The sequence below is a fragment of the Cherax quadricarinatus genome, chromosome 9 (assembly GCF_038502225.1).
Source record: "Cherax quadricarinatus isolate ZL_2023a chromosome 9, ASM3850222v1, whole genome shotgun sequence".
Classification (NCBI taxonomy): Eukaryota; Metazoa; Arthropoda; class Malacostraca; order Decapoda; family Parastacidae; genus Cherax; species Cherax quadricarinatus.
In genome coordinates this window covers 56,316,408-56,340,382 of record NC_091300.1, presented here as the reverse complement: position 1 = coordinate 56,340,382, position 23,975 = coordinate 56,316,408, and the positions used below count along the sequence as shown (strand labels likewise).

The 23,975-nt window shown below is 37.5% G+C and overlaps 1 protein-coding gene across 1 annotated transcript in view; it reads right to left on the bottom strand.

Annotated features, from left to right (window-relative positions):
* Positions 1-23,975, bottom strand: part of LOC128686026 (phospholipid-transporting ATPase ABCA3) — a gene marked incomplete at its 5' end in the record, with an annotated part of 271,789 nt that overhangs the window by 173,010 nt on the left and 74,804 nt on the right. Inside the window, 2 exon segments of the mRNA XM_070083439.1 lie at positions 980-1,116; positions 5,582-5,718. Coding sequence (XP_069939540.1) covers positions 980-1,116; positions 5,582-5,718 — 274 coding nt within the window.

Here is a 23,975-nt window from a genome sequence, read left to right as displayed (position 1 = left end):
GGTGTACTGAATGAACCCCATTGTGAACCTAGAGTTGTTCACAATGAACTCTCAAGGTGAGTATTTCAGGAGAATTAAAATAAACCATCCTGAGAAGAATTAAAAAAAAAAAATTCTTATTCCGTATCCATGACTCACATGTATACGTCGTAGATATCATATCTATGACAGTCTATTAAAACTGGTGGGCATACATGATTCTGACTGAATTAGTTACAATTGTTTTCTAATATTTCTTGGAATATCTTCTCACACACATGATAATAGACCTTTCAACCAAACCTGAATCATTTGCAATAAACAGTTAATTACGCACAAAGGTAAACGAGCTTAGTGATAAGCCTTTCTGCTCACAACCGAAAGAATCTGAGTGCCATTCCCGTGCTGGCTGAGACGTATGGACAAATCTTCTCACACTTGTTGACTCTGCTTAATAATGATAATAATAATAATAATAATAATAATAATAATAATAATAATAATAATAATAATAATAATAATAATAATAATAATAATAATAATTTTCTCTACAAGTACATTTACAAGGCATACTAGGTGACAGCAATGACATACTGCTAAACAGAAAGCCCCTTGTTATGCACAGCATTTCGGGCAAATTAAGTCAATTTTATCCCCAGGATGTAATCCACTCCAGTCAGCTAACACCCTGGTACCTATCTTACTAATAGGTAAACTGGGACAACAAGTGTCTTTAAGAAACACTTCCCAATGTTTCCGCCTGTACCAGGGATCGATCCGCAGACCTCAGTGTGTGAGTAGGGTGAGCTAGAAATCGAGCTTCAGGAGAGCCAATTTAATTTTGTCACTAGGAGTTGGTTAACTGCTGTGAGTCTTATCTTACTGCATGGCCACTGGTCCATTCTGAATTAATTAACAATGCACCTGAGTTTAATAGCCATCAGAATGTATTTAATTACGAGTAACTAGTGAGAATGAACCTCCTACAAGACTGATTTACCTGTGAGTATAGACATTGTTGTGGTCTTGCCAGCACCGTTGTGACCCAACAACACTGTACACTGACCCTCGTAGCAGGTCATGGAGACGTCTTCAACAGCCACCTTCACCTTCCCTCCCAGAGTCTTGAACTCTTTTCTGTAAATAACATACAATCAACTTTATGATTTAAAATATTGTATTCAGTTGGTTGGTGACATAACTTTAATAGGACCGCAAAGTAAGTTTACCGTGTAAAAATTATCTGTTATTACTTGATTTTCAGCATATCTAAGTCCTGCTTAGCACACATAACCATCAGAAAAGATATTAAACATTTATTAATTAATGTCACATTCTAAATAAAAACATACCAGTATATAACTTGTATTATATAAGAAAATTTTTCTAATTAGCTCTTGCTAGTGTTTTGTGATTGTTTTGGACAAATTATTTCTTGAAAGATTACAAGTGTCTAATTTCATATTGTACTGTTTTTTGACACACGGTAGGCATGCAAAGAGTATGTTACAATTTATTCGGCGTATGTCTCACTCCCACATAGGCTGCCTCCCAACCAGCAGACTGGGTGCTTAGGGTTTAAGGATCGATAGGGTTCCCATCGTTAAATCAGTACATTGGTTCATTAACCAATCACAGGCATAAAGTGTGCGACGGACAAGTGTAGTAGTAGCAGCAGCAACACACACAGCAAGAGACATTCTTGAGCTTCCCCAGCGCTCGGGCTTAATGCCCAAGCTCGGGTGTAACTCCAAAAGGATCCTACAGTGCTTGCTCCTTTTGCACCTCTTGACATCGTCTGCTGCTGTGCAGTTGCCACACCCTTTGATCCCAGTGTGGACGGGGTTGTGGCAGCCCAAGGTGCCTAGCTTCTCCCTCCGAGCCCAGTGGGGGTGAGGAATGGGGCTAGGCCTCTGAACAGCTGGTTCTAGAAGACGAGCAGGTACCTGTACCACCTCTCATGGCAAACACTGGTGTAAGACACTGCCTCGACGGAGAGCCAAGGCCAGGCAGCCTCTAGGAAAAGGCCCGGACCGGGCGATTATACCGCCGAATCTACAACAGAACAGAATCACAGGCAAACCCGCCAGAGCTGAAGCAACGTGGTTCACTTTCAGTAAGCATTGCCTACCTGCTGCTTGAGTACGATGCACTCTCTCTCTGGCTTCTGCTTTGCCATCTGACACCGTGGTGTACACTTATTATTATTCCATCTGTACATATTGTACATACCTGTATAGAGTAGGTGAAGGCAAAATATACATTATAGTCTACTGCTGAGTTTGCTCCAGTTCCCATTACGACCAGGTCTCACAGGCCATTCATTACCTGTGTTCGTAATAATCAGTATCTTAGCTCCTTTCTTTCTTTCTTTCTGTCCCAGCGCACTTATACCTTACTGATCAATATTTGCTAGTAGAAGCTAATTTTATTTATTGCAAGAATTGAAAAAAAGATTTAACCGGGAACAGCCAAAGTGTGCAGATTTTTAGGAAGGAGAAAAATCATTTAAAATATGCACGTTAGTCTAAGAAAAAATATTTAAAAAATAATTAAATAGTAACATTTCCTAAGTTTGAGATATTTTATTAATTATAGTTCTTAATCCTTTTCACGCAATAGAGATTATTGACAAAATATTGCAATATATTATTCGTCTAAATGGAATGTACCAAACTGTTCTAAGTATCATTAGTGATGTGTTAGTTATGGTTCATATTACATAAGGACTCATGAAGTAAAATAATTAGTGGCACCATTCCTACCTATGATCAAAAATACCTAACATCTCCTCCATTTCTCAATCAAAATTTAAGAGACTGACGGAAATGCTGCAGCTAGCTTTCAGAAAAATAAATGGATACTCGAAGGTTGTCGTCCTTACGGGTTTACCATAGTTTAGCCATAGTTTTTGACAACTCCCTCAAGATGTGTTTCCATCACTAAGTGATCCGTGAATTGCATCTCCATATTCCACAACCTCAACCTTCTGTACGTCAATGTACGCGAAAAGAATAAGCAGCTGCCTCTTGTTTCTAATGTATTCAGAAACTACACAAGTTCAAAATTTGAAGCTCATTAGAAAAGGCAATATCTAATTACGGCAAGGATTCCTACGGTTCACAACTTTTTGTAACTAATTTACTATAATGCTGCACTCGGTCAAAAGCTCTTGGGTACTAATTTAGGCTGTAAAATGCATCAACAGTTAAATATTGAAGCCATTCGGAAGAGTTAGTCTGAAATTCCTTGAAAACAATTTAACGAGAATGAGAAAACACACACCATTTTACGCATAAAATGTGCAAATTTGCAGCTACACAACTGAATTTCACTCTTCCCTATTGTCGAATTGGGAGGCGCCTCTACTGACCGCCTGAAGCGCTACGGTTTTGAGAGTTACTGGAGAAATTTCAGGATGTTGAGAATGGGTTTAACAAGTAGTCTCAGGTTACCTGCTCATGCCTACTATTTCATGATTCAAGTTCTCATTATCGCGTAGAAATGCTGAAAATTTACAGCCAATCAGATTAAGAGTTCACGAGTTATAAGTGAAATAAAACGAAAAGTTGAAAGAAAAAAGGAAAAAAATAGGAAAAATTCAAGCAAGTATTTAGATGTTCCCCTTCGTGGATACCTAATTAACTGACTTTTCTTAAGACTCAACCAGTCAATGAATATGATTTAGTATAGTAATAAATATATGTTCTATAAGTACTTAAGCCAAACGTCTGTATGGACAATACCAAATATACAGATTTATGATAAAGTATCTTTCACATTGATCCCTCGTAGTCCCGCTTTCCCAACAAAAACACACAGAAGTAACCAACATGAATAGCTGTTCGCTTACTTGACAAGCTGAAGGCTTTAGAATAGCAGGTGAGAGAAATAAACGAATAATCTAAGGTTACGTTAAACAAGACAGGTAAAAGCTGTAAAACTGAGATAAAAATAATAATACGGAGGCAATAATACTTACCATCGTCTGAGAATTGGATAGCTATAGTGACTTACTGACCATGCCCAGTAACACACATCACCTACCTTCCCAGAGAGTAGTATGGTAAGAGGCAGGTTAGCAGTTCTGGCGACTGTATTCCTCTCTGACAATCACTTCATGCATCCAGACGATCCGCACCACAGCCATACATATATGCACGCAGAAATATATACAAGAGAGATGATTTCTTGGCAACAGCAATTTGTTCAAAAAGTGGATGTCGTCAGAGAAAGAGAAAAGAGGAAGTTGTTGCAGTTGTGGATGCCGTCAGAAAGTTAGGAAGGGTTAAAAAAAAATTCTGCCCTCAATCGATATATTTAGAGGGAGGAAGAGCTAAGATTTCTTCTAGTAGCGAATGTGTCCAAGGAGTAGGAGAGGATGAGGCTTCGTATTATTGATGGCATACAATACCAACAACATTTGGATATGACTATTGGTGGAACGTTTCGCGTGTACTACAGGCGAATGTGAATTCAGCACTGGAAGCAACAGTAATACTGAAGTGAATAGCCGGTTTCCCCTTAGGTGAGAAGTAAGCGGCCAGACCTAATATACCAGAGCAGACGTGAGATGAAGGAGCTGGAATTGATGTCAACCTAACCTGCAGAAGACTTTCCCTCTGTGAAAATACCTGGTGTTGCTGAGTCAACAAGTATGATATTTTTGATGGTATACAATACGGACATGCTGATAAGGCACAACTAAAACATTTGAGTATTTTTATTGCCGGAAAGTTTCGCCTAAACAACAGGTTTCCTCAGTTAGATACAGTGAATGCAACACTGGAAACAGTTGAAGTATTATTGATATGAAAAGTCCGTCATCCTCTAATATATAAGATCTAGCTGTTTGCTTATGCTTAGGCTCGAGGGACCAGCAGATGTCCCTAAGGACGTGGTTATGAGGCACATGTAAACAAGTGTTTGGGAGTAACATTCAAGATCGGTAAGAAAGAACTAGGTATTAAAGACTGGAGGTCAGAGTGTAAAAAAGGAAACTTAAGTAAGTAAAATTATGTATTTAAATACTGTACATGAAAGTCGATGTATTAGCTGATAAATCACTGGAGCACAAGGTAAATAACAGAAAAGGTGAGGAAAAGATAGCTGCAGGTGTGATGAGGAGTCTGTAAAAAGAAATTCTGTTATGTATATAAAACGAGGACTGTATCAGAACATAGTGGTAACATTTTTGAAAGAGTGTGAAGCGTGGTCTTGGAAAATTGCAGCGAGTACTAATTTGATGAAACGCAATGTGGTGCGAATGATATAAAGAAAATAAGAGACAGAGAAATGAGAAAATTGTGTGGTGGAATGAAATGTAAAATTTTAAAAGAAGAATCGGGGGTTGATGAGATGGTATAGTCATTAAGAAAGGAGTAAAACTGGAAAGAATACAAGTGATAATTGGGTGAGTGAAATAAGGTGTACTGACGCCAGAGAAAGTGTTGGAATAATTATGTGAAAAGGGTACTGATAGGTCATTAGTTGAACTTCTACAAAGGCAGGTTTGATGGGTGTGTGTGACGGGAAGATGAGATAAGCACTTTATAACGTATAGGTGTAATGGACATGTGCAAGAGGCTGGTGGTTATCATACCTGAGATTCCTGATGACAATGCCTGGTGTTAATCCAGCTGGTTCTTCCTCGAAGTACTGTCTGCTGTCAACATCATAAGTATCACCTACAGAGTCAAGATCCTTCTCAGCTGTTTCAGAACCACACCAGTAACTTTTCTGCAATAGTGATTTTGGTCATTCCAAAAACAGTTATTATTGTTATTATTATTATTATTATTATTGTTATTATTATTATTATTATTATTATTATTATTATTATTATTATTATTATTATTATTATTATTATTATTATTATTATTATTATTATTATTAGGTCTCTTCGAAAGAGGACCTTTAAGAGGTTGCCTGAATATTTTCTTTTTTTTTTCTTCCTTCAACTTTTCGATATTATTTCGTTCTTAACTCGAGAATGCCTGGTCCAACCTGCTTCAAATTGTAAACAATGAGGTTGTTCATGTGCCCTATGAACAAAGATATTGAACCCATTCCCTGACTTCTGAAATGGCTCTGTGGCGTAGTTACAAACACTCAAAAATATTGCCTAGTAATTCGACAACAGTCGAGACCGAAATTCAGACCAGTTGGTGTCGAGTTAACTATTTTTATTTGTAAAATCACGTTAAATGATTTTCAGTTTACCTCTTCTGAACAGCTTCAGTTTTTAATGGTTGGTGCTTAAATTTGTTGCTGTAGAAAAAAAAATCTTGGAATTATAGAAATATAGTACATCAACACTGGAAAATAACTCATCTGACCGGTCTCAAATTTCCACCACTGGTGTTGTATTCTACACACAAGTTTCACGCAGTTATTGGATGGCATAAACTCCAGTTTACCAATTTTAGTGCATAAAAAATGACATTCATTTGTACTCACTAACTAGTGAATGCAGTGGGAGGATGGGGAAAACACAGAAAACCGGGATCGTTGTGTTAGTGCCGAAAAAGAAGGAAGGGAAAGTACTGAGTGATTATAGAGCAATATCCTTAATGTGTGCCGATTATAAAATTTATTCTAAAATTCTGGGCAATAGAATGAAGAAGGTTCTAGGATCAGTGATACATGGGGGCCAGTATGGCAATTTGGGAAGAAGTATGAGGGATGGGCATAGTCACATAAGGGAATTTATTGAGAGCTGCACTGGAGGGGGAATACTCGGTTTAGATTGGGCTAATGCGTATGATTGTGTGAACAGGGATTTCTTAAGAGTTTGGAGAAGTTGGGTATGGGGGGAGGGTGGTGAGGTGGGTGCAAACCTTGTATGAGGGAGCGGTTGTTCCGGTACAGGTTAATGGTAAGTTGGGGGACCCGGTACTGATGGAGAGAGGTTTGAGGCAGGGTTGTCCACTCTCTCAGTTACTATTTGCCTGCGTGCAGAATCTGTTTTATAGGCTAGTGGATGAGGTGATGAATGGACAGGGGACGATGGGGGGTGGAAGGGGGGGGTATTGTTGGGTACGTGGATGATACTACAGTTTTTGTAATGCATGAGGAAGATCTAAGGAAGGTTGGTCGGGTCATTCAGATATTTGGGGATGCTATGGATATGAGAGTTAATTTAATGAAGTCGAGACTATTAGAGGTGGGGGATTGGATTGGTGGGAGCTTGGGGGAGGGGTTGTGATGGTCAGTAGTGGACAGAATTAGGGTTTGTGGAGTATGGTACATGGCGGAGGTGCAAGAATGTAGGAAAATAAATTCGGAATTTGTTACAGGCAGGGTTTTGGGTAGGCTTGGAGGCTTAAGGGCTAGGGACGTAACATTACAACGGAGAGTTTTGGTGGATAACTCTCTGGTTTACAGTAAGGTGTGGGGGGTGGCGGGGGTGTTCCCTTTAAGAGTACAGGATATTGCGGAAATCCAGAGGAGGGTTCTAAGGTATGTGTGGGGGTTTGGGAGGGCATGGTTGCGCAAGGACGTGGTAATGATGGATGTGAGACGTGGGGGTCTTGGCCTGGTGGCACTGGGTCATAGAGTAATGGCTTTATATATTAAACAAAGTTATTGAGGAAAATACTGCATATATTTTCCGGAAATACGGTAATTTATAGGTAAATAGATGCCCTATATTGTATTTTTAAAAGAAGTATGTTATCGAAAAAAAGAAGAGACACTCGCCATCTTGGTTTTTGAATTTTGTACAAACGTTGATGTAATGGGAAGAATTTTTCGTGCTCTAGAGGTTAAAATTGTGTTGACACCTCTCAGATAGGAGGCGAAATTGGTGGATGTGCATTCCTGCATAACTTGAGATATCAGACGACTGGACAAGACAGCTCCAGGAACCTCAGATAAGCTCTCTAAGTTTGTGTGTAATTCTGGCCAGCATTATTTTCATAGATTTAGTTAGAGTGAGGTTTTCTGAGTATGATACACATTAATCTCCAGTCAAATTGGTGAGTGATATTAAGATATATTTTCCTTCTGTTATGTAATTGTGTATATATATAACCATTTATTATTTTTAATATACAGTCCACAAATTTATATATTTACCAACATTCCTGGTGTATGTATATTTCATTTAATAATAGGTCCAGAGCAACTTGTGGATATGACAGTGGTAGGTATCGAAGGGGGACATTTTTTTGTGACCCAGGTGTCCCGAATTCCTACTTGTCGATGTAACTCTGATAAATAATAATTATCTTTGTTATCATTTACTGTTATGTATATAATGATACATTCAGCTAAATGCAATTTTCCACATTTAATTTGCCCGTTGGTCCTTCTTGAACCGGAGGTAATTAGTGAAGTCATTAATTAGTTAATTACTAATAATTATATGTGAAATGACAGAAGGAGGTGGATGTTAAGTTCACAAATTTATTTAATGTGTAGTGGATTATAATAATTACAATATTAATTTTGATAAGATAAGTCAAGTGTGGCTAAAGATTATATTAATGTGTATAAGTGTATGTGTAATTGATAAGCCAAGTATAGCTAATTATATTAATGTGTAAATTAATTTTGCAAAGCCAAAGTGGCTAGGATTTATATTAATGTGCTTGTATAATGTTAATTTTGATAAGCCAATTCTCGCCAAGATTTATATCAATGTATGTTTAATTGATAAGCCAAGTGTAACTAATTATATTAATGTGTATATTAATATTGCTATGACAAATTCTGGCAAGGATTTATTAATTTGTGTAATATTAATTTTGATGAGCCAAGTTTGTATTAATGTACATTTAAAATTTATATTATACATGTAATTGCTAAGCTCGAGTAGCTAGGATTCATTCAAAAGTAAATTGTATCAGAGTTGTAAGTTGTAATCAGTGTTATTAATTGAGTTGAATTTAATACATTGCATCATGGCTGAAAATAAGGAAATTGATGTAGAAGACAAACATATGGAATATAGAGCAAAGAAAGCATCACTGCAAGCTAGAAAAAGGCATGAAACAAAAGCATACAATAAATGTTTGGAATTAATGAATCAAGAAACTGTGAATACTGATGATTTAAAATTGTATTTAGATGCTTTAGGGAATAGATATGATTCATACAAATTATATTACAACAAATGTGAAGGAGATTTGTTAGTAAACTGTGTAGATGAGACTGAAGTAGATCTTATGATTAATCAGTATTATGAATTAGAAGAAAAGATTCTTTCTTGTAAAAGTCAGGCCTTGAATAAATTAAAATGTGTAAACCAGGCAGTGAATCAGTCTACTCCAACAAATAATATGTCTTTGCCAAAACTCCCAGAATTATGTTTACCTGTATTTAATCCTGGTGAAAATTTGGAGGAATTTTGGTCAATTTTTAAAGCAGCTGTGCATGACAGGAGTGACCTAGCCTGTGTAACTAAATTATTTTACCTCAAAGGACAGGTAAGAGGAGATGGTTACATACTCATACAAGCCTTTCCCAATGTAGATGACTCCTACAAGGAAGCAGTTGACTTGTTGAAGGTCACTTATGGTAATATAGAACAAAGTAGGTTGGATCTAGTGAATATCGTTGTTAATTTAAAATCTCCAAATCACACTTACAAAGGTTTACAGCAGTTTAGAGTTAAACTGGAGAGCACTCTCAAAACTTTAAGTAATAAATATAATCTGAAGGAATCAGACTGGTTATTGAGTGCCATGGTACAAAATAAATTAAGCTGTAAAACACTTGAATGGTCTCAAACAAATATCACAAGGATTATTTTGGTCTAGAGGAAATAAGACTAGGTCTACAAGAATTAATTGTGCAGTTGCAGACCAGCCAACTAACTCATTTTAAAGATGTAACACATAATAACTCTGAAGTATCTGTCAAGTTTCAAAAAGGTAAAAATTATCCCAATTGTAATAATCAAAATTCATTTCCTAAAAATAGTTGCATAGGTACATATCAAGTAGCAACAATCAGAAATAATGATTCTCCACAAGGTAAGAAGAATAAGTACCCTCCTAAGAGTAGCACAGTTAATAAGAAACCAGTCAGAGAAAAGAGAGATTGTCTCTTCTGCAAGGGTACTCATTTTTCTAAGAATTGCAATGCATACAATTCATGGAATGATAAAGTTGAAAGATTGGAGGAACTTGACAGATGTATCAGGTGTTTAGGTAATCACAATGTAAAGGATTGTCATGCCAAATTAAACAACTGTTATCAATGTCACAAAGGAAGACACCATATAGTCATGTGTAAAGGTCTATATGATGTTGATAATAATGATGATGTTGACAATCCTGACACAACAGTGGCTAATGTAAAAATTGCTGCTAATGTTAATAATGATGGTTTGCTGAAGTAGCCTTACCTGTGTTACAGGTAAAAATTGATGATAAAAGGCATAAATCAAAAAAGGTAACTGCATTATTGGACCAGGGATCCCAGCGTACTTTCATAAAACGTAAATGTCTTGATGGTATGAAAGTACAGATGGGAGATCCCACAACTTTAAAATGATCTGGTTTTCTCTCGGATAAAAGAGCTCAATTGTATGACACTGTTTATGTAACTGTCAGGTTGGGCAATGAGGAAAAAATGTGTTAATGCAGTAATTGTAGATAGACTTCCAGAGAAAATATCTACAGTAGGGCTTAGTAAAGCTACAGAAAGACTTTCACATAATGTAAATTTGGCACCTTCTGGTGTAAGTGATGATTCTGTAGGCCCAATAAATATTTTGATAGGTAGTGACTATTATGCCTCCTTTGTAAAGGGTATGGTAAAGAAATGTGGTGTCTCCCTTTTGAAGACTGCAGGAGGCCATGTAATGTATGGTAGGATTCCTCGTAATAATAATTCATGACTAGAGGAAACTACAAATACCATAACTGTGAGTCTTACTCATGAAGTCGTACCCCAGTATAATTCTTCCATAGAGGATGGTGTGGAGCCAGTGCATAAATTGTGGGAATTAGACAGCATTGGAATAAATGTAAATGAAGAAAGTCCAGACGATTCTTTTACTCAGGAGCAATACCTGAAAGATGTAAAATTTGAATTTGGACAATACTGGGTACGACTTCCGTGGAGACTGAACCATCCAGAATTGCCCACTAATTACAGAGTGGCATGTGGGCAGTTAAGGCTCAGCTCCGCGAACTGAGTAAGACACCAGAATTGTTAACTGCCTATAATGATATAACTGCTGAGCAGTTAATTAATAAATTTATAGGAGAGGTACCTCCTGAGCAAGCCAAAATTTATGGTCACTATTTGCCACATCACGGAGTGAAGAAGGATTCTAAGACCACTCCTCTGAGAATTGTGTTTAATTGCAGTGCCAGGAGTAACAAAAATGTACCTAGTTTAAATGACTGTTTGATGACAGGTCCGTCGTTGACGGAAAAATTAGGAGATATCTTATTAAATTTCAGGATGAAAAATTATGCCTTTACGGCTGACATAAGTAAAGCTTTCCTAAGAGTGGGTTTACAAGAGGCTGACCGGGATTGTACCCGCTTCTTATGGCCTGAAAATCCTATTGACCCACTTAGCCCTCTGAAAACCTTTCGCTTTAGGAACGTATTATTTGGTGCTACATCCAGTCCGTTCCTACTTCAAGCGAAGATAAATGCACACCTTAAACGTATGGGAAGTCCACTGAGTAAAGTAATGAGCAAATAATTTTATGTGGACAATTTCCTGGGTGTGACATCAACTGAAGAGGAACTGTTAATGACTTATGGAGAGGCTAATAAAATAATGCAAAGTGCAAATATGCCTCTGAAAGAATGGAATAGTAATTCGTCCAAATTGAAGGAAAAATAAGTAAAGATTACCCTGGAGATGAAGTGCCAAAATGTAGTAATGTATTGGGATTAACTTGGGATACTGAGAGAGATTTGTTAATGTAAAAACCTAATAATTACAGTATGCCCAATAAATTAACTAAGAGAGTTTTGCTTGCTGAAGTTTCCAAATGTTTTGATCCACTAGGTTTAGTGTCACCTCTTACTATAAGAGGGAAATTATTAATTCAGGAAGCATGGAAACTTAAATGTGCTTGGGATGAAATTCTACCTGAGGAATTCATTAACATGTGGAATGAATTAATTGGTGATTATGAGAAAATTCCAGTGTTGGAGTTCCCATGCCAGGTGGCCAATCCAAATGGGAAAAATGTACTCCACATTTTTTGTGATGCTTCAAAATTGGCATATGGAGCAGTTGCTTACCTTCAATGTAATAGTGTTATTTCTCTTGTTATGTCTAAGGCTAAATTGTCTCCAATTAAATCACGTACCTTGCCTCAGTTGGAATTAACAGCCATTTATGTAGGTGTCAAATTAGCTTATTATATAAGAAATAAGTTGCAGGAGATAAATATTAGCGACACTGTACGTACGAGGTTTACCTTATGCTAAATTTGTAAATGCTGTATCATGGTTTAAATTACCGAGCTGGTTGGTAAATAAAGCTAATTGGCCTGTACAAAAGGCGTATATTGCTCCTGTTGAAATTACTGTGACCACCGCTCCAATAGTTTGTCCTTCTTTATCCATTGATATAAATAGGTATTCTTCTTTACCCAAACTGATCAATGTAACTAAGTTGGTGTTTGAATTTCTAAACAAGATAAATATTTCATATAAGTTTTCACATCCTCTTGAATATTGGATAAAGAGGGTACAGCAGGAAATCTGTGGAAATGAGATTAAATTGATGATGGAAAAAAAATTGTGAAAGGTTCTATAATAGAGAAATTGGGGCTGTATTTAGAGAACAATGTAATTAGGTGCAGAGGTAGGTTACAAAATGCTGAATTGGGTGATTATGCTAAACACCCTATCTTACTGCCCAAAACTCATCATCAAACAAATCTGCTTGTTCTAAATGCCCATAAAAATGTAATGCATGGTGGGGTACAAGATACCTTAAATTGTATTAGGGAAACTTTCTGGTTTCCACAAAGACGGCAAAGTGTAAAAAGGGTGATTAAATCTTGTGTAATATGTCGCCGTGTGGATGCCAGATCCTATATGTACCCAGGTCCTCCACCATTGCCAAAGGAGCGTGTACAATTAGTGAAACCATTTGATGTAACAGGTGTAGACTACAGTGGTGCAATAATTTTAACAGGTACGTCAAATGGTGTTCCACTGAAAGTGTATGTTTGTTTGTTCAACTGTACTGCTACTAGGGCAGTTCATTTAGAAGTGGCACAGGACTTGTCTGCAGAACAGTTTATACAGCTGTTTCGAAAATTTGCAGCTAGAAGATCCTGTCCGAGGTTGATGATTTCGGAAAATGCCACAAATTTTGTAGCAGGTGCTCAACACTTGATAGAATTAAATAATAGTAACGATGTTCAATCTCTGTTAACTCAGCGAGGGTGTGCCTGGAAATTTATTACTCGTAGAGCCCCTTGGCAGGGAGGCTGTATAAAAGACTGATAGGCACAGTGAAGAGGTGTCTCCGCAAAGTACTACACTGGAAGAGAATTAATTTGGAAGAATTCCGTGCAGTGTTAGTGGAGGCAGAAAATCGTATAAATAATAGGCCTCTCTTGTACATGAGTGATACACCTCATGCAGAGATATTAACACCTTCTCACCTAATATGTGGAAGGAAATTGGAAGCTGCCCCTGTCTATAGAGATAATCCGGAAGAAAGTGATGAAGATTACAATGATGCGGCAGTGTTGTGTAATAAATTTAAAATGTTAAATAAAGCAATTGATCATTGGTCTAGTGTGTGGCATAAGGAATATCTTCTTACACTACCTGAACACTTTTATGGTGCGACAGAGGAAGTAAATCGACAGACCATTCAACCAGGTGACATTGTGTTAATTGACACTGAACAACATCGAACATTGTGGCCTCTGGGCAAAGTATTGACATTGTACCCAGATTCACAAGGTGTTGTTGGAATGTCAAAGTGTTGTGTCATGGCCAGGAAAGTTTATGCACAATTAATAAATTGATTCCCTTGGAATTAGGTGTTCAATCAAACGTAAATGAAAATCTGAGGGAAAGTGACACGAGTGATATGGAAGATAAAGCAGACCAAGTGATGCCAGAAGATGAAATCGTAGTAAGACCTACTAGGAGAACAGCCACTCAAGCCAGAACTGGCTGGAATCGTCTCCTAAAGGAAAGAGTAATTTGAATCATTTAGCAACGAACTCGGGCCGGCCGCAGTGTGGAAAATACTGTATATATTTTCCGGAAATACGGTAATTTATAGGTAAATAGATGCCCTATATTGTATTTTTAAAAGAAGTATGTTATCGAAAAAAAGTAGAGACACTCGCCATCTTGGTTTTGGAATCTTGTACAAACGTTGGTGTAATGGGAAGAATTTTTCGCACTCTAGAGGTTAAAATTGTGTTGACACCTCTCAAATAGGAGGCGAAATTGGTGGATATGCATTCCTGCATAACTTGAGATATCAGACGACTGGACAAGACAGCTCCAGGAACCTCAGAAAAGCTCTCTAGATTTGTGTGTAATTCTGGCCAGCATTATTTTCATAGATTTAGTTAGAGTGAGGTTTTCTGAGTATGATACACATTAATCTCCAGTCAAATTGGTGAGTGATATTAAGATATATTTTCCTTCTGTTATGTAATTGTGTATATATATATAACCATTTATTATTTTTAATATACAGTCCACAAATTTATATATTTACCAACATTCTTGGTGTATGTATATTTCATTTAATAATAGGTCCAGAGCAACTTGTGGATATGACAGTGGTAGGTATCGAAAGGGGACATTTTTTGTGACCTAGGCGTCCCAAATTCCTACTTGTCGATGTAACTCTGATAAATAATAATTATCTTTGTTATCATTTACTGTTATGTATATAATGATACATTCAGCTAAATGCAATTTTCCACAGGTATATTCGGACTGGGGGGGACCGGGGAGTCAGGGAGAGTTGGGTAATGGAGGATGCACGTAGATGATGGTGTGGAAGGGATTTGAGGTATTGTGAAGACATGTTGAGGGTTTTATTGAATGTAGGACAGGTGTCCAAATTAAAGGTCAAAAGGATGGTGGGTGCTGTGGTGGGTAAGGGTGTCTTACAGGGGCTTGCTGTATATCCGACATATGACTGGAAGAGCATTTGGAAGGAGTTTGGCTTGCTTAGAATACCTGCAGGGGTACGGGAGTTAGTATATCGTTTTCTAATGGGAATTTTGGCCTCTAAGGATACGTTATGTAAAATGGGTCTTGTAAGAGAGGCCTCATGCTTGCACTGTGGGGACACCGAAACAGCTTTTCATGCTGTATTTTTTTGTCCCTCTTTGGAGGGGGTGAGATTATGGATGGTGCGCGTTATCAGTCTTTTAGGGGGGGGGGGGGAAATGGCCGTTCCTAAGGGCTTTATTGTTGGATGTAACTGGGGTGCCGGGTGATGTAGGTAGGGCTTTAATGTATGTCATGACGGATTATTTACATGTATCTTGAGGGATGAGGGAGGTTCGGGGAGAGTTGAGAATAAAAGTGTTAGCAGCGAGGTTTTATAGAACGATGTGTAGGAATAAGCAAGTCTATGGGGGCGGTGGGTAACTAGCTTCTCGGAGGGTTACCGGAATCTCACTGTGGGTGGCCTCCTTCTCCTGAATCCAGGGGGCGGGCAAAGGGTTGGTCTCCTACCGGGGGATGTATGAGGGTATGTCGGTTAGGCTACTTTGTTGTGTGAATGGTGGGAGGGCTATGAATGGTGAGGGGGAAGGAGATGTATGATAAACTAGACAACCTATGGTTATGTTCCCTGAGTACAGGATAATCTTTAAACCATGATAACTAAATCTTGGGATCTCGGGTTTAGCGCAGTATGGTTTTATTTTGCACCTAAGTTAAACTTGATCGCTGTACAACTTTTGTTTGTGAGGTGCTGTGACACTGCACAGTTGCTTCGTGGTAGTAAATTAGTGCTTAGTGGGTATAAAAGTTGGTAATTGGTTAACACCAGGAATTCAGTGTTAACTACTGTTTGAGTTACATTTATCCCAGGTGCATTTCATTGCTGTGAAAAAAAAAATAATATTGATAATGTGTTTAACCACATGTGAATGGCTATGAGGTTAACTTGTTTAATTTTTAATATTGATAATGTGTTTAACCACATGAGAATGGCTATGATGTTAACTTGTTTAACTTTTAATATTGATAATGTGTTTAACCACATGAGAGTGGCTATGATGTTAACTTGTTTAATTTTTAATATTGATAATGTGTTTAATCACATGAGAGTGGCTATGATGTTAACTTGTTTAATGTTTAGCATTGATAATGAGTTTAACCACGTGAGAGTGACTAGGGTTTCAACTTGTAGAGGGGCGGGTGGGGGTTGTGGGAGTGTTGGATGTCAGTGTTATCATCAGTGTATTATGAAGATCTTTGTGATTATGTAACACTGTGTTTCTAGGTAGATTGTAGGTTGTGTTAGGCTATCTAAAGATAACTTTGTATGTTCACTCATTGGACCGTTGTAGTACTAGTGTTGAATGTTCTGTCATAACATGTACCATTTCATGGTATCTTCATATTGCATCTTGTAATAGACTTTTAAATAAAATATATAAAACAAAAAAAAATCACGTTAAATGATTTTCAGTTTACCTCTTCTGAACAGCTTCAGTTTTTAATGGTTGATGCTTAAATTTGTTGCTGTAGAGAAAAAAAAATCTTGGAATTATAGAAATATAGTATATCAACACTGGAAAATAACTCATCTGACCGGTCTCAAATTTCCACCACTGGTGTTGTATTCTACACACAAGTTTCACGCAGTTATTGGATGGCATAAACTCCAGTTTACCAATTTTAGTGCATAAAAAGTGACATTCATTTGTACTCACTAACTAGTGAATGCTTCTTCCGATTGGCCTGAAAATAATATTGTCGATGCATCCTATAAACAGGATCATACGTAACGATTTCAGTGCAAATTTTTGCGAATTCGAAAATTAACAGTAATAATAATAATATTAATAATAATAATATCTTTATTTACTACAAGTACATGTACAGGGTATACAGTCCTAGCTGACATCAATGACATACTATATTGCGACCCCTGAATGGGTCACAATGTATATAATGTATATTACCTGTTCATATAATTTTATATTGCTGATATTTGCGATATTAGCTAAATCGTAAATATATTGCTTTATATTATTATTTGACTTAGTTATATTATTAGGTAGGATGTAACATTTATACATTATTCAGTGCACATTGCTCGAGAGTGTTAAGTAGCTGACGCATTGTCTAACTACTATAACTACCACTCCGCTTGTTTCGCTGCCGGCTTCTCTGTAGTTGCTCTGCAGCAGGAGTGCACGGAGAGTCACGTGATCAGGGTGAGGTGATCACATCTCACCTGGGAGAAGGAATGCCTGGCCTTCACTAGCTCTCTCTGTTTGACGATGATTCCAACAACACCTCCCTCTCCAGCTCTCCCTTGCTGGCCCTTGTTGGAACATCATCTCTCTCACTCTCTCTTGTTGTTAGTTCCGTGTAACTCTGTTCACAGAGCATAGCCTAGACTTAGTGATTTTCGACGTTTTACTGAGGTTGTGTGTAACACTGACACTCTGAGAAACTCAGGTCCTGAGCTGTAGCTTCTGACCTAATTTGTACTGGTATCCGTGCACCGTCACAGTCGGGGATTTTCTTATGCTGAACTTAGATTCAGTAGTATTGAGTTTTGTGACTTTTGTGGAGGATCTGCAGATGGTCCCTACTTAGTGTCGTTATATTATCTCTTTGTTCCTGAGTCTGTGTTGCTGCTGCTTGTTATATTGCTGTTCGGCGAATCGTTCATTTTACTGTTCAAGCAAGCTGTTCTGATTGCCAGGTTGGTCAAGAAGTTAGTTTATGTGAGGACTTTGTCAGTCACTGGTTAAGTCTAGTCGAGTCTTGAAACATAGCGAACTACTTTGAGCACTTACACGCATACACACATACTTATATATATGTATTAGTATTATGTTTTTAAATGCTGACAATGTACCAGACGGCACTTAAAAGCCATAAAGATATGATGTGTACCTTCAGCACAATACTACTGTACACCTGAGAAGTGTAGGAACTTGTATCCTATATTATATTAAATTGATTACTTTGATTTACTTTGATATTGTCCACCTAGACAACTTTATCTTTATTAATAAACTTATTAAATTTTATTGTCTTTAGTTTAGTAGCCTACCAGTTGTAAACCTGAAGCACTATTGAATCTTACTAAATTCTAATGGATAATTGGACCAGGATACTGACTACTTGTTACAAAAACCCAGTAACAGGCTGGATGCTAGAAGGGCAGTCCTTTCTAGTATTCACTGCAGATTTCTATCCTTATTAGATATCGCGTTTTTTGTAACATACTATTATATAGAAAGCCACTTGTTATGCAAAGCATTTCGGGCAAATTAGGTCGGTTTTGTCCCAGGATGCGACTCACACCAGTCCACTAACACCCAGGTTCCCATTTTACTGATGGATGAACAAAGACAACCGGTGTAAGGAAACACGCCCAATGTTTCCACCCCTTCGCCGGAAATTGAACCCGGACCCTCACCGTGTGAAGCAAGAGCTTTTGCCACCAGACCACGGGGTACCATGGAATGGTTGGAATGACGTCATTTATTGCAGAATTTCTTTTCTAACTGGCTTCAGGTTTTTATCAGTGGTAATTTCAATTACCAAATTATTGTTTTCAATGGAATAACTAGGGAATACCCCTTGCGATAGGCTTCAAACCATAAATTCTGTTGTATGCTAATTGTTAGTATTTGTTGTATTGATTTTGGGCTGTGGGTGCCAGTTTATCATTTTTCCTGTATTTTATAAAATTGGATTTTTTTTAAAACCAACATAAAATCTCTTTCATTACCGAAAATAATTTTAAAGACAATGTAAAGGAGATAATAAAACTCGAGGAAAGTAAAAATAAATAAAGTTTTTGAGTTTTTAACGTTTAACAAGATGATACTTTATCTCTTCACAACATTATCAGTAACCTTTTTCGTTACATTTTCACAATTTATCTTTTATTACTCGAGAATGTCTAATTCGATCAGCTTCAACATTTTCACCTCCGAGGTAATGTATTATGGGCAAGATTCATGCAGCTATTTGCATATGTGGATGTTTACACAAACCACTGATACTTACGCCATTTGGTCTGCGAATACTAACAGGAGAAAGACTCCTACTGAATTTCAATACTTGTGTATTCTACATAAAATGTAGGAATGATTAATGGAGTGTGGTGGCCTAATTTTGCTACATTTAAATTAGAAATGTTATAGAATTATTTTATTACATTGCATTATTTTGCCTTGTAAGGTTATCTCGATCCAAGGAACTGGATTTGCCGTCATCTTGCATGGATCTAATATGAATGCGTCGCATTTTATAAGCACTATGTGACCCCTACGGATTTGACTGAAATATAGCAATTGTGAACGGCATCAGTCTTCAATGGTTAATATATTGTATGACGCTAATCAATATTTTCATGGGTTTAAGATGTGTACGTAAACATTTTGTTGGATTCTGTGTAATAACTGGAATATGTATCTTCTGGTCTGCTATAAATCTTAATTGCTAAAGTGTTTATCTCAAGAGGAACAATCTCTTGATGTTAGTTAAGTAATATAGCATCAATTTTTTATATCAATCTGATTTCTGTGAAATAATCGGAGAATGTTCCTTCTGATTAGAAATAAATCACTGTGTTTAATATTCTTTGGGTATTGAAGTTTAAATCAACAAAGTGTACTTCTATGAGCCTATAATACCTGTGTACCCTCATACAATTGTTAAAATTTTGTATGTTAAGTACAGGAAGCTTAGACGAATCTTACTTTCTTACTCGATTATTACTTTCACAAAAGCTGATCAATCTTAGAGAAAATATTGGATTGATTGTGGCCATTGTTGGTCCCAGTTGCATTTTTGGAAGAAATTGGAAACAATGAAATGATGCTTTAGGAGCAATAATTTCTAAGAATAATTCGTCTGATCTGTTTCAGTTTTTCACCATTGTTGTAGTTTCTTGCACGTAAGACTCACACGGCTACTGGCTGGTATCTGTACCAATTTGCCAAATTAACTGAATATTAACTTTCATTCACTAAAAGACGCCTTTTTTGACAGGCCTCAAAATATTATTAACACTTCATTCTGTAGGAAGGATGATGCCCCATCAGTTTAGTCAGAGTAGCAGCAAGCTTGAAATTTTCCTTAAATAATTTAAAACTTGGAATCGTTAGAATCAGATTAATTTCTGGAGAATGCCATTTCTGATAGGCTTCAAACTTTTCGTTGGTGACTTTAAAAAAGCAAAGCTTCTCACTTTGAGCAGTGTAAATTTTAGTTTGCCAGTTATATTAACCAAATCATGAAAGGCAAAAATTGATCAACGAATATGAACATGGTTTTACAAAAGGGCGTTCCTGCCTTACCAATTTATTAACTTTTTTCACTAAGGTGTTTGAGGAGGTAGATCATGGCAATGAATATTGTGTATATGGACTTCAGTAAGGCTTTTGATAGAGTCCCACATCAGAGACTATTGAGGAAAATTAAGACACACGGAATAGAAGGAGAAATTTTTTCCTGCATAGAGGCATGGATGACAAATAGGCAGCAGAGAGTTTTCATAAATGGGGAGAAATCAGAGTGGGGAAGCGTTACGAGCCGTGTTCCAAAGGGGTCAGTGTTAGGCTCTTTGTTGCTCACAATCTACATAAACGACATAGATAGAGAATAAATAGCGACATAATTGCCGAGGCAGTTCGTAGCCACCTTGAAAAGCATAAATTAATCAACGAATCTCAGCATGGTTTTACAAAGGGGCGTTCCTGCCTTACGAATTTATTAACTTTTTTCACTAAGGTATTTGAGGAGGTAGATCATGGTAATGAATATGATATTGTGTATATGGACTTCAGTAAGGCTTTTGACAGGGTCCCACATCAGAGACTATTGAGGAAAATTAAAGCACATGGAATAGGAGGAGAAATTTTTTCCTGGATAGAGGCATGGTTGACAAATAGGCAGCAGAGAGTTTGCATAAATGGGGAGAAATCAGAGTGGGGAAGCGTTACGAGCGGTGTTCCACAGGGGTCAGTGTTGGGCCCCCTGCTGTTCACAATCTACATAAACGACATAGATGAGGGCATAAAGAGCGACATCGGCAAGTTTGCCGATGACACCAAAATAGGCCGTCGAATTCATTCTGACGAGGACATTCGAGCACTCCAGGAAGATTTGAATAGACTGATGCAGTGGTCGGAGAAGTGGCAGATGCAGTTTAATATAGACAAATGCAAAGATCTAAACATTGGATAGGAAAATAACAATGCCACTGATAAACTAAATAAAGTAGAACTTAATATTACTGATTGCGAAAAGGATTTAGGAGTTCTGGTTAGCAGTAATCTAAAACCAAGACATTGCATAAGTGTTCGCAATAAAGCGAACAGAATCCTTGGCTTTATATCAAGAAGAATAAATCATTGGAGTCCTCAGGTTGTTCTTCAACTCTATATATCCTTGGTTAGGCCTCATTTAGATTATGCTGCACAGTTTTAGTCACCGTATTACAGAATGGATATAAATGCTCTGGAAAACGTACAAAGGAAAACGGCAAAGTTGATCCCTTGTTCCAGAAATCTTCCCTATGAGGATAGACTGAAGGCTCTGAATCTGCACTCTCTTGAAATGCGTAGTATTAGGGAGGATATGATTGAGGTGTATAAATGTAAAACAGGAATAAATAAAGGGGATGTAAATATCTAGCCTAGGCAGGACTCGCAGCAATGGTTTTAAGTTGCAAAAATTCAGATTCAGGAAGGCTATAGGAAAGCACTGGTTTGGTAATACAGTTGTGGATGAGTGGAACAAAGTCCCCAGTACAGTTATAGAGGCGAAAACATTGCATAGTTTTAAAAATGGGTTAGACAAATAGATGAGTTGGTGCGGGTGGTTGTGAGTTGGACCTGATTAGCTTGTAATACTAGATCAGATGCCATGCTCCTTCCTTAAGTGCATGTGACCTGACCTAACTAGGTAAGGGCACCAGCCTAAGCAGGTAGGAGACTTGGACCTGCCTCGAATGGGCCCATCAGCTTGTTGCAGTGTTCCTCCTTTCTTATGTTCTTATGTTCTTAAATGAAAGAATGTATTTTCTAAACAACTTCAAACCTTAGATGCAGGTGAATCTTATTAAGGAAACATTTATGTATTAATACTGGGCTGGGTGAGTGGACAATTGTATTAATACTGGGCTGGGTGAGTGGACAATTGCATTAATACTGGGCTGGGTGAGTGAGCAATTGTATTAATACTGGGCTGGGTGAGTGGACAATTGCATTAATACTGGGCTGGGTGAGTGAGCAATTGTATTAATACTGGGCTGGGTGAGTGAGCAATTGTATTAATACTGGGCTGGGTGAGTGAGCAATTGTATTAATACTGGGCTGGGTGAGTGGACAATTGCATTAATACTGGGCTGGGTGAGTGAGCAATTGTATTAATACTGGGCTGGGTGAGTGGACAATTGTATTAATACTGGGCTGGGTGAGTGGACAATTGTATTAATGCTGGGAAGAGTGATCGGACACTTGTATTAATACTGGGCTGGGTTAGTGGACAATTATATTAATACGGGGCTGGGTGAGTGGTAAACTGTATTAATATTGGTCTGGGTGAGTGGACAATTGTATTAAAACTGGGCTGGGTGACTGGCCAATTGTATTAACACTGGACTGGGTGAGTGTCCAATTACATTAATACTGGGTTGGGTGAGCGAACAATTGTATTAATACTGGGCTGGGTGAGTGGGCAATTTTATTAATACTGGGCTGGGTGAGTTGACGATTGTATTAATACTGGGCAGGGTGAGCGAACAATTGTATTAATACTGGGCAGGGTGAGTGGGCAATTGTATTAATACTGGGCTGGGTGAGTGGACAACTGTATTAAAACTGGGCTGGGTGAATGGCCAATATCTGACATGTTTAAAAGACAATATTCATAATAAAGTTGCTAGTAATGGTAAATCAATTAATAAACAAACAAAGAGAGATAGTAGAGGGCAACGAGTGACTAGCTGCCTTAAGGTTTACTATAGTAGGAGTCTAAGAAATAAGATAGATGAGCTAAGATTACTTGCAAGTGTAGGTAATATAGATATTACTGGTATAACAGAGACCTGGTTCAACCTGAAAGATAGAGAAATACCTTCTGAATGCAACATACAGGGTTATAAACTATTCCACACTGATAGGGTCAACAGGAAGGGTGGTGGTGCGGCGATGTTTGTCAGACAAAATTTAAATTGTTGTCTTAGACATGATGTAAGATTAGAAACATCGAACACAGAATCTGTTTGGCTACAGTTTCTCGAGGGACGTGACAAATTAATTTTGGGTGTGATTTATAGTCCCCCAAACCTTGACAGGAAGTACAGTAAGCTGTTATGAGACGAAATTCATAAGGCATCTAGATATGAAAATGTTGTGATAATGGGAAATTTTAACTTTAGATAAATTGATTGGAACAATATGACAGGAAATCTTGAGTCTAGTGACTTTCTTGATACGGTTCAGGATTGTTTTTTAGAACAGGTTGTGACAGAACCAACTAGAGGAAACAATCTGCTTGACTTGGTTCTTGCCAACATAGATTCACTAATTAATAATCTTGAAGTTAATGATGAGCTTGGGGAAAGTGATCACAAATCACTTACTTTCAATATATCATGGAATTAGCCAGATAACTGCAATCAAATCTCTGTCCCAGATTTTCGCTTGGCCGACTTCATGGAACTGAAAAATTACCTGGGTGGGCTAAATTAGGATGTTCTGGGTATGGATCAGGTAGGTGATCTTGGTCGCCAATATGACGTTTTTCAGAGCATAGTTCTAGCTGCCCAGACAACTTTTGTTCCGAGTAGGGAAATTAGATCTAACA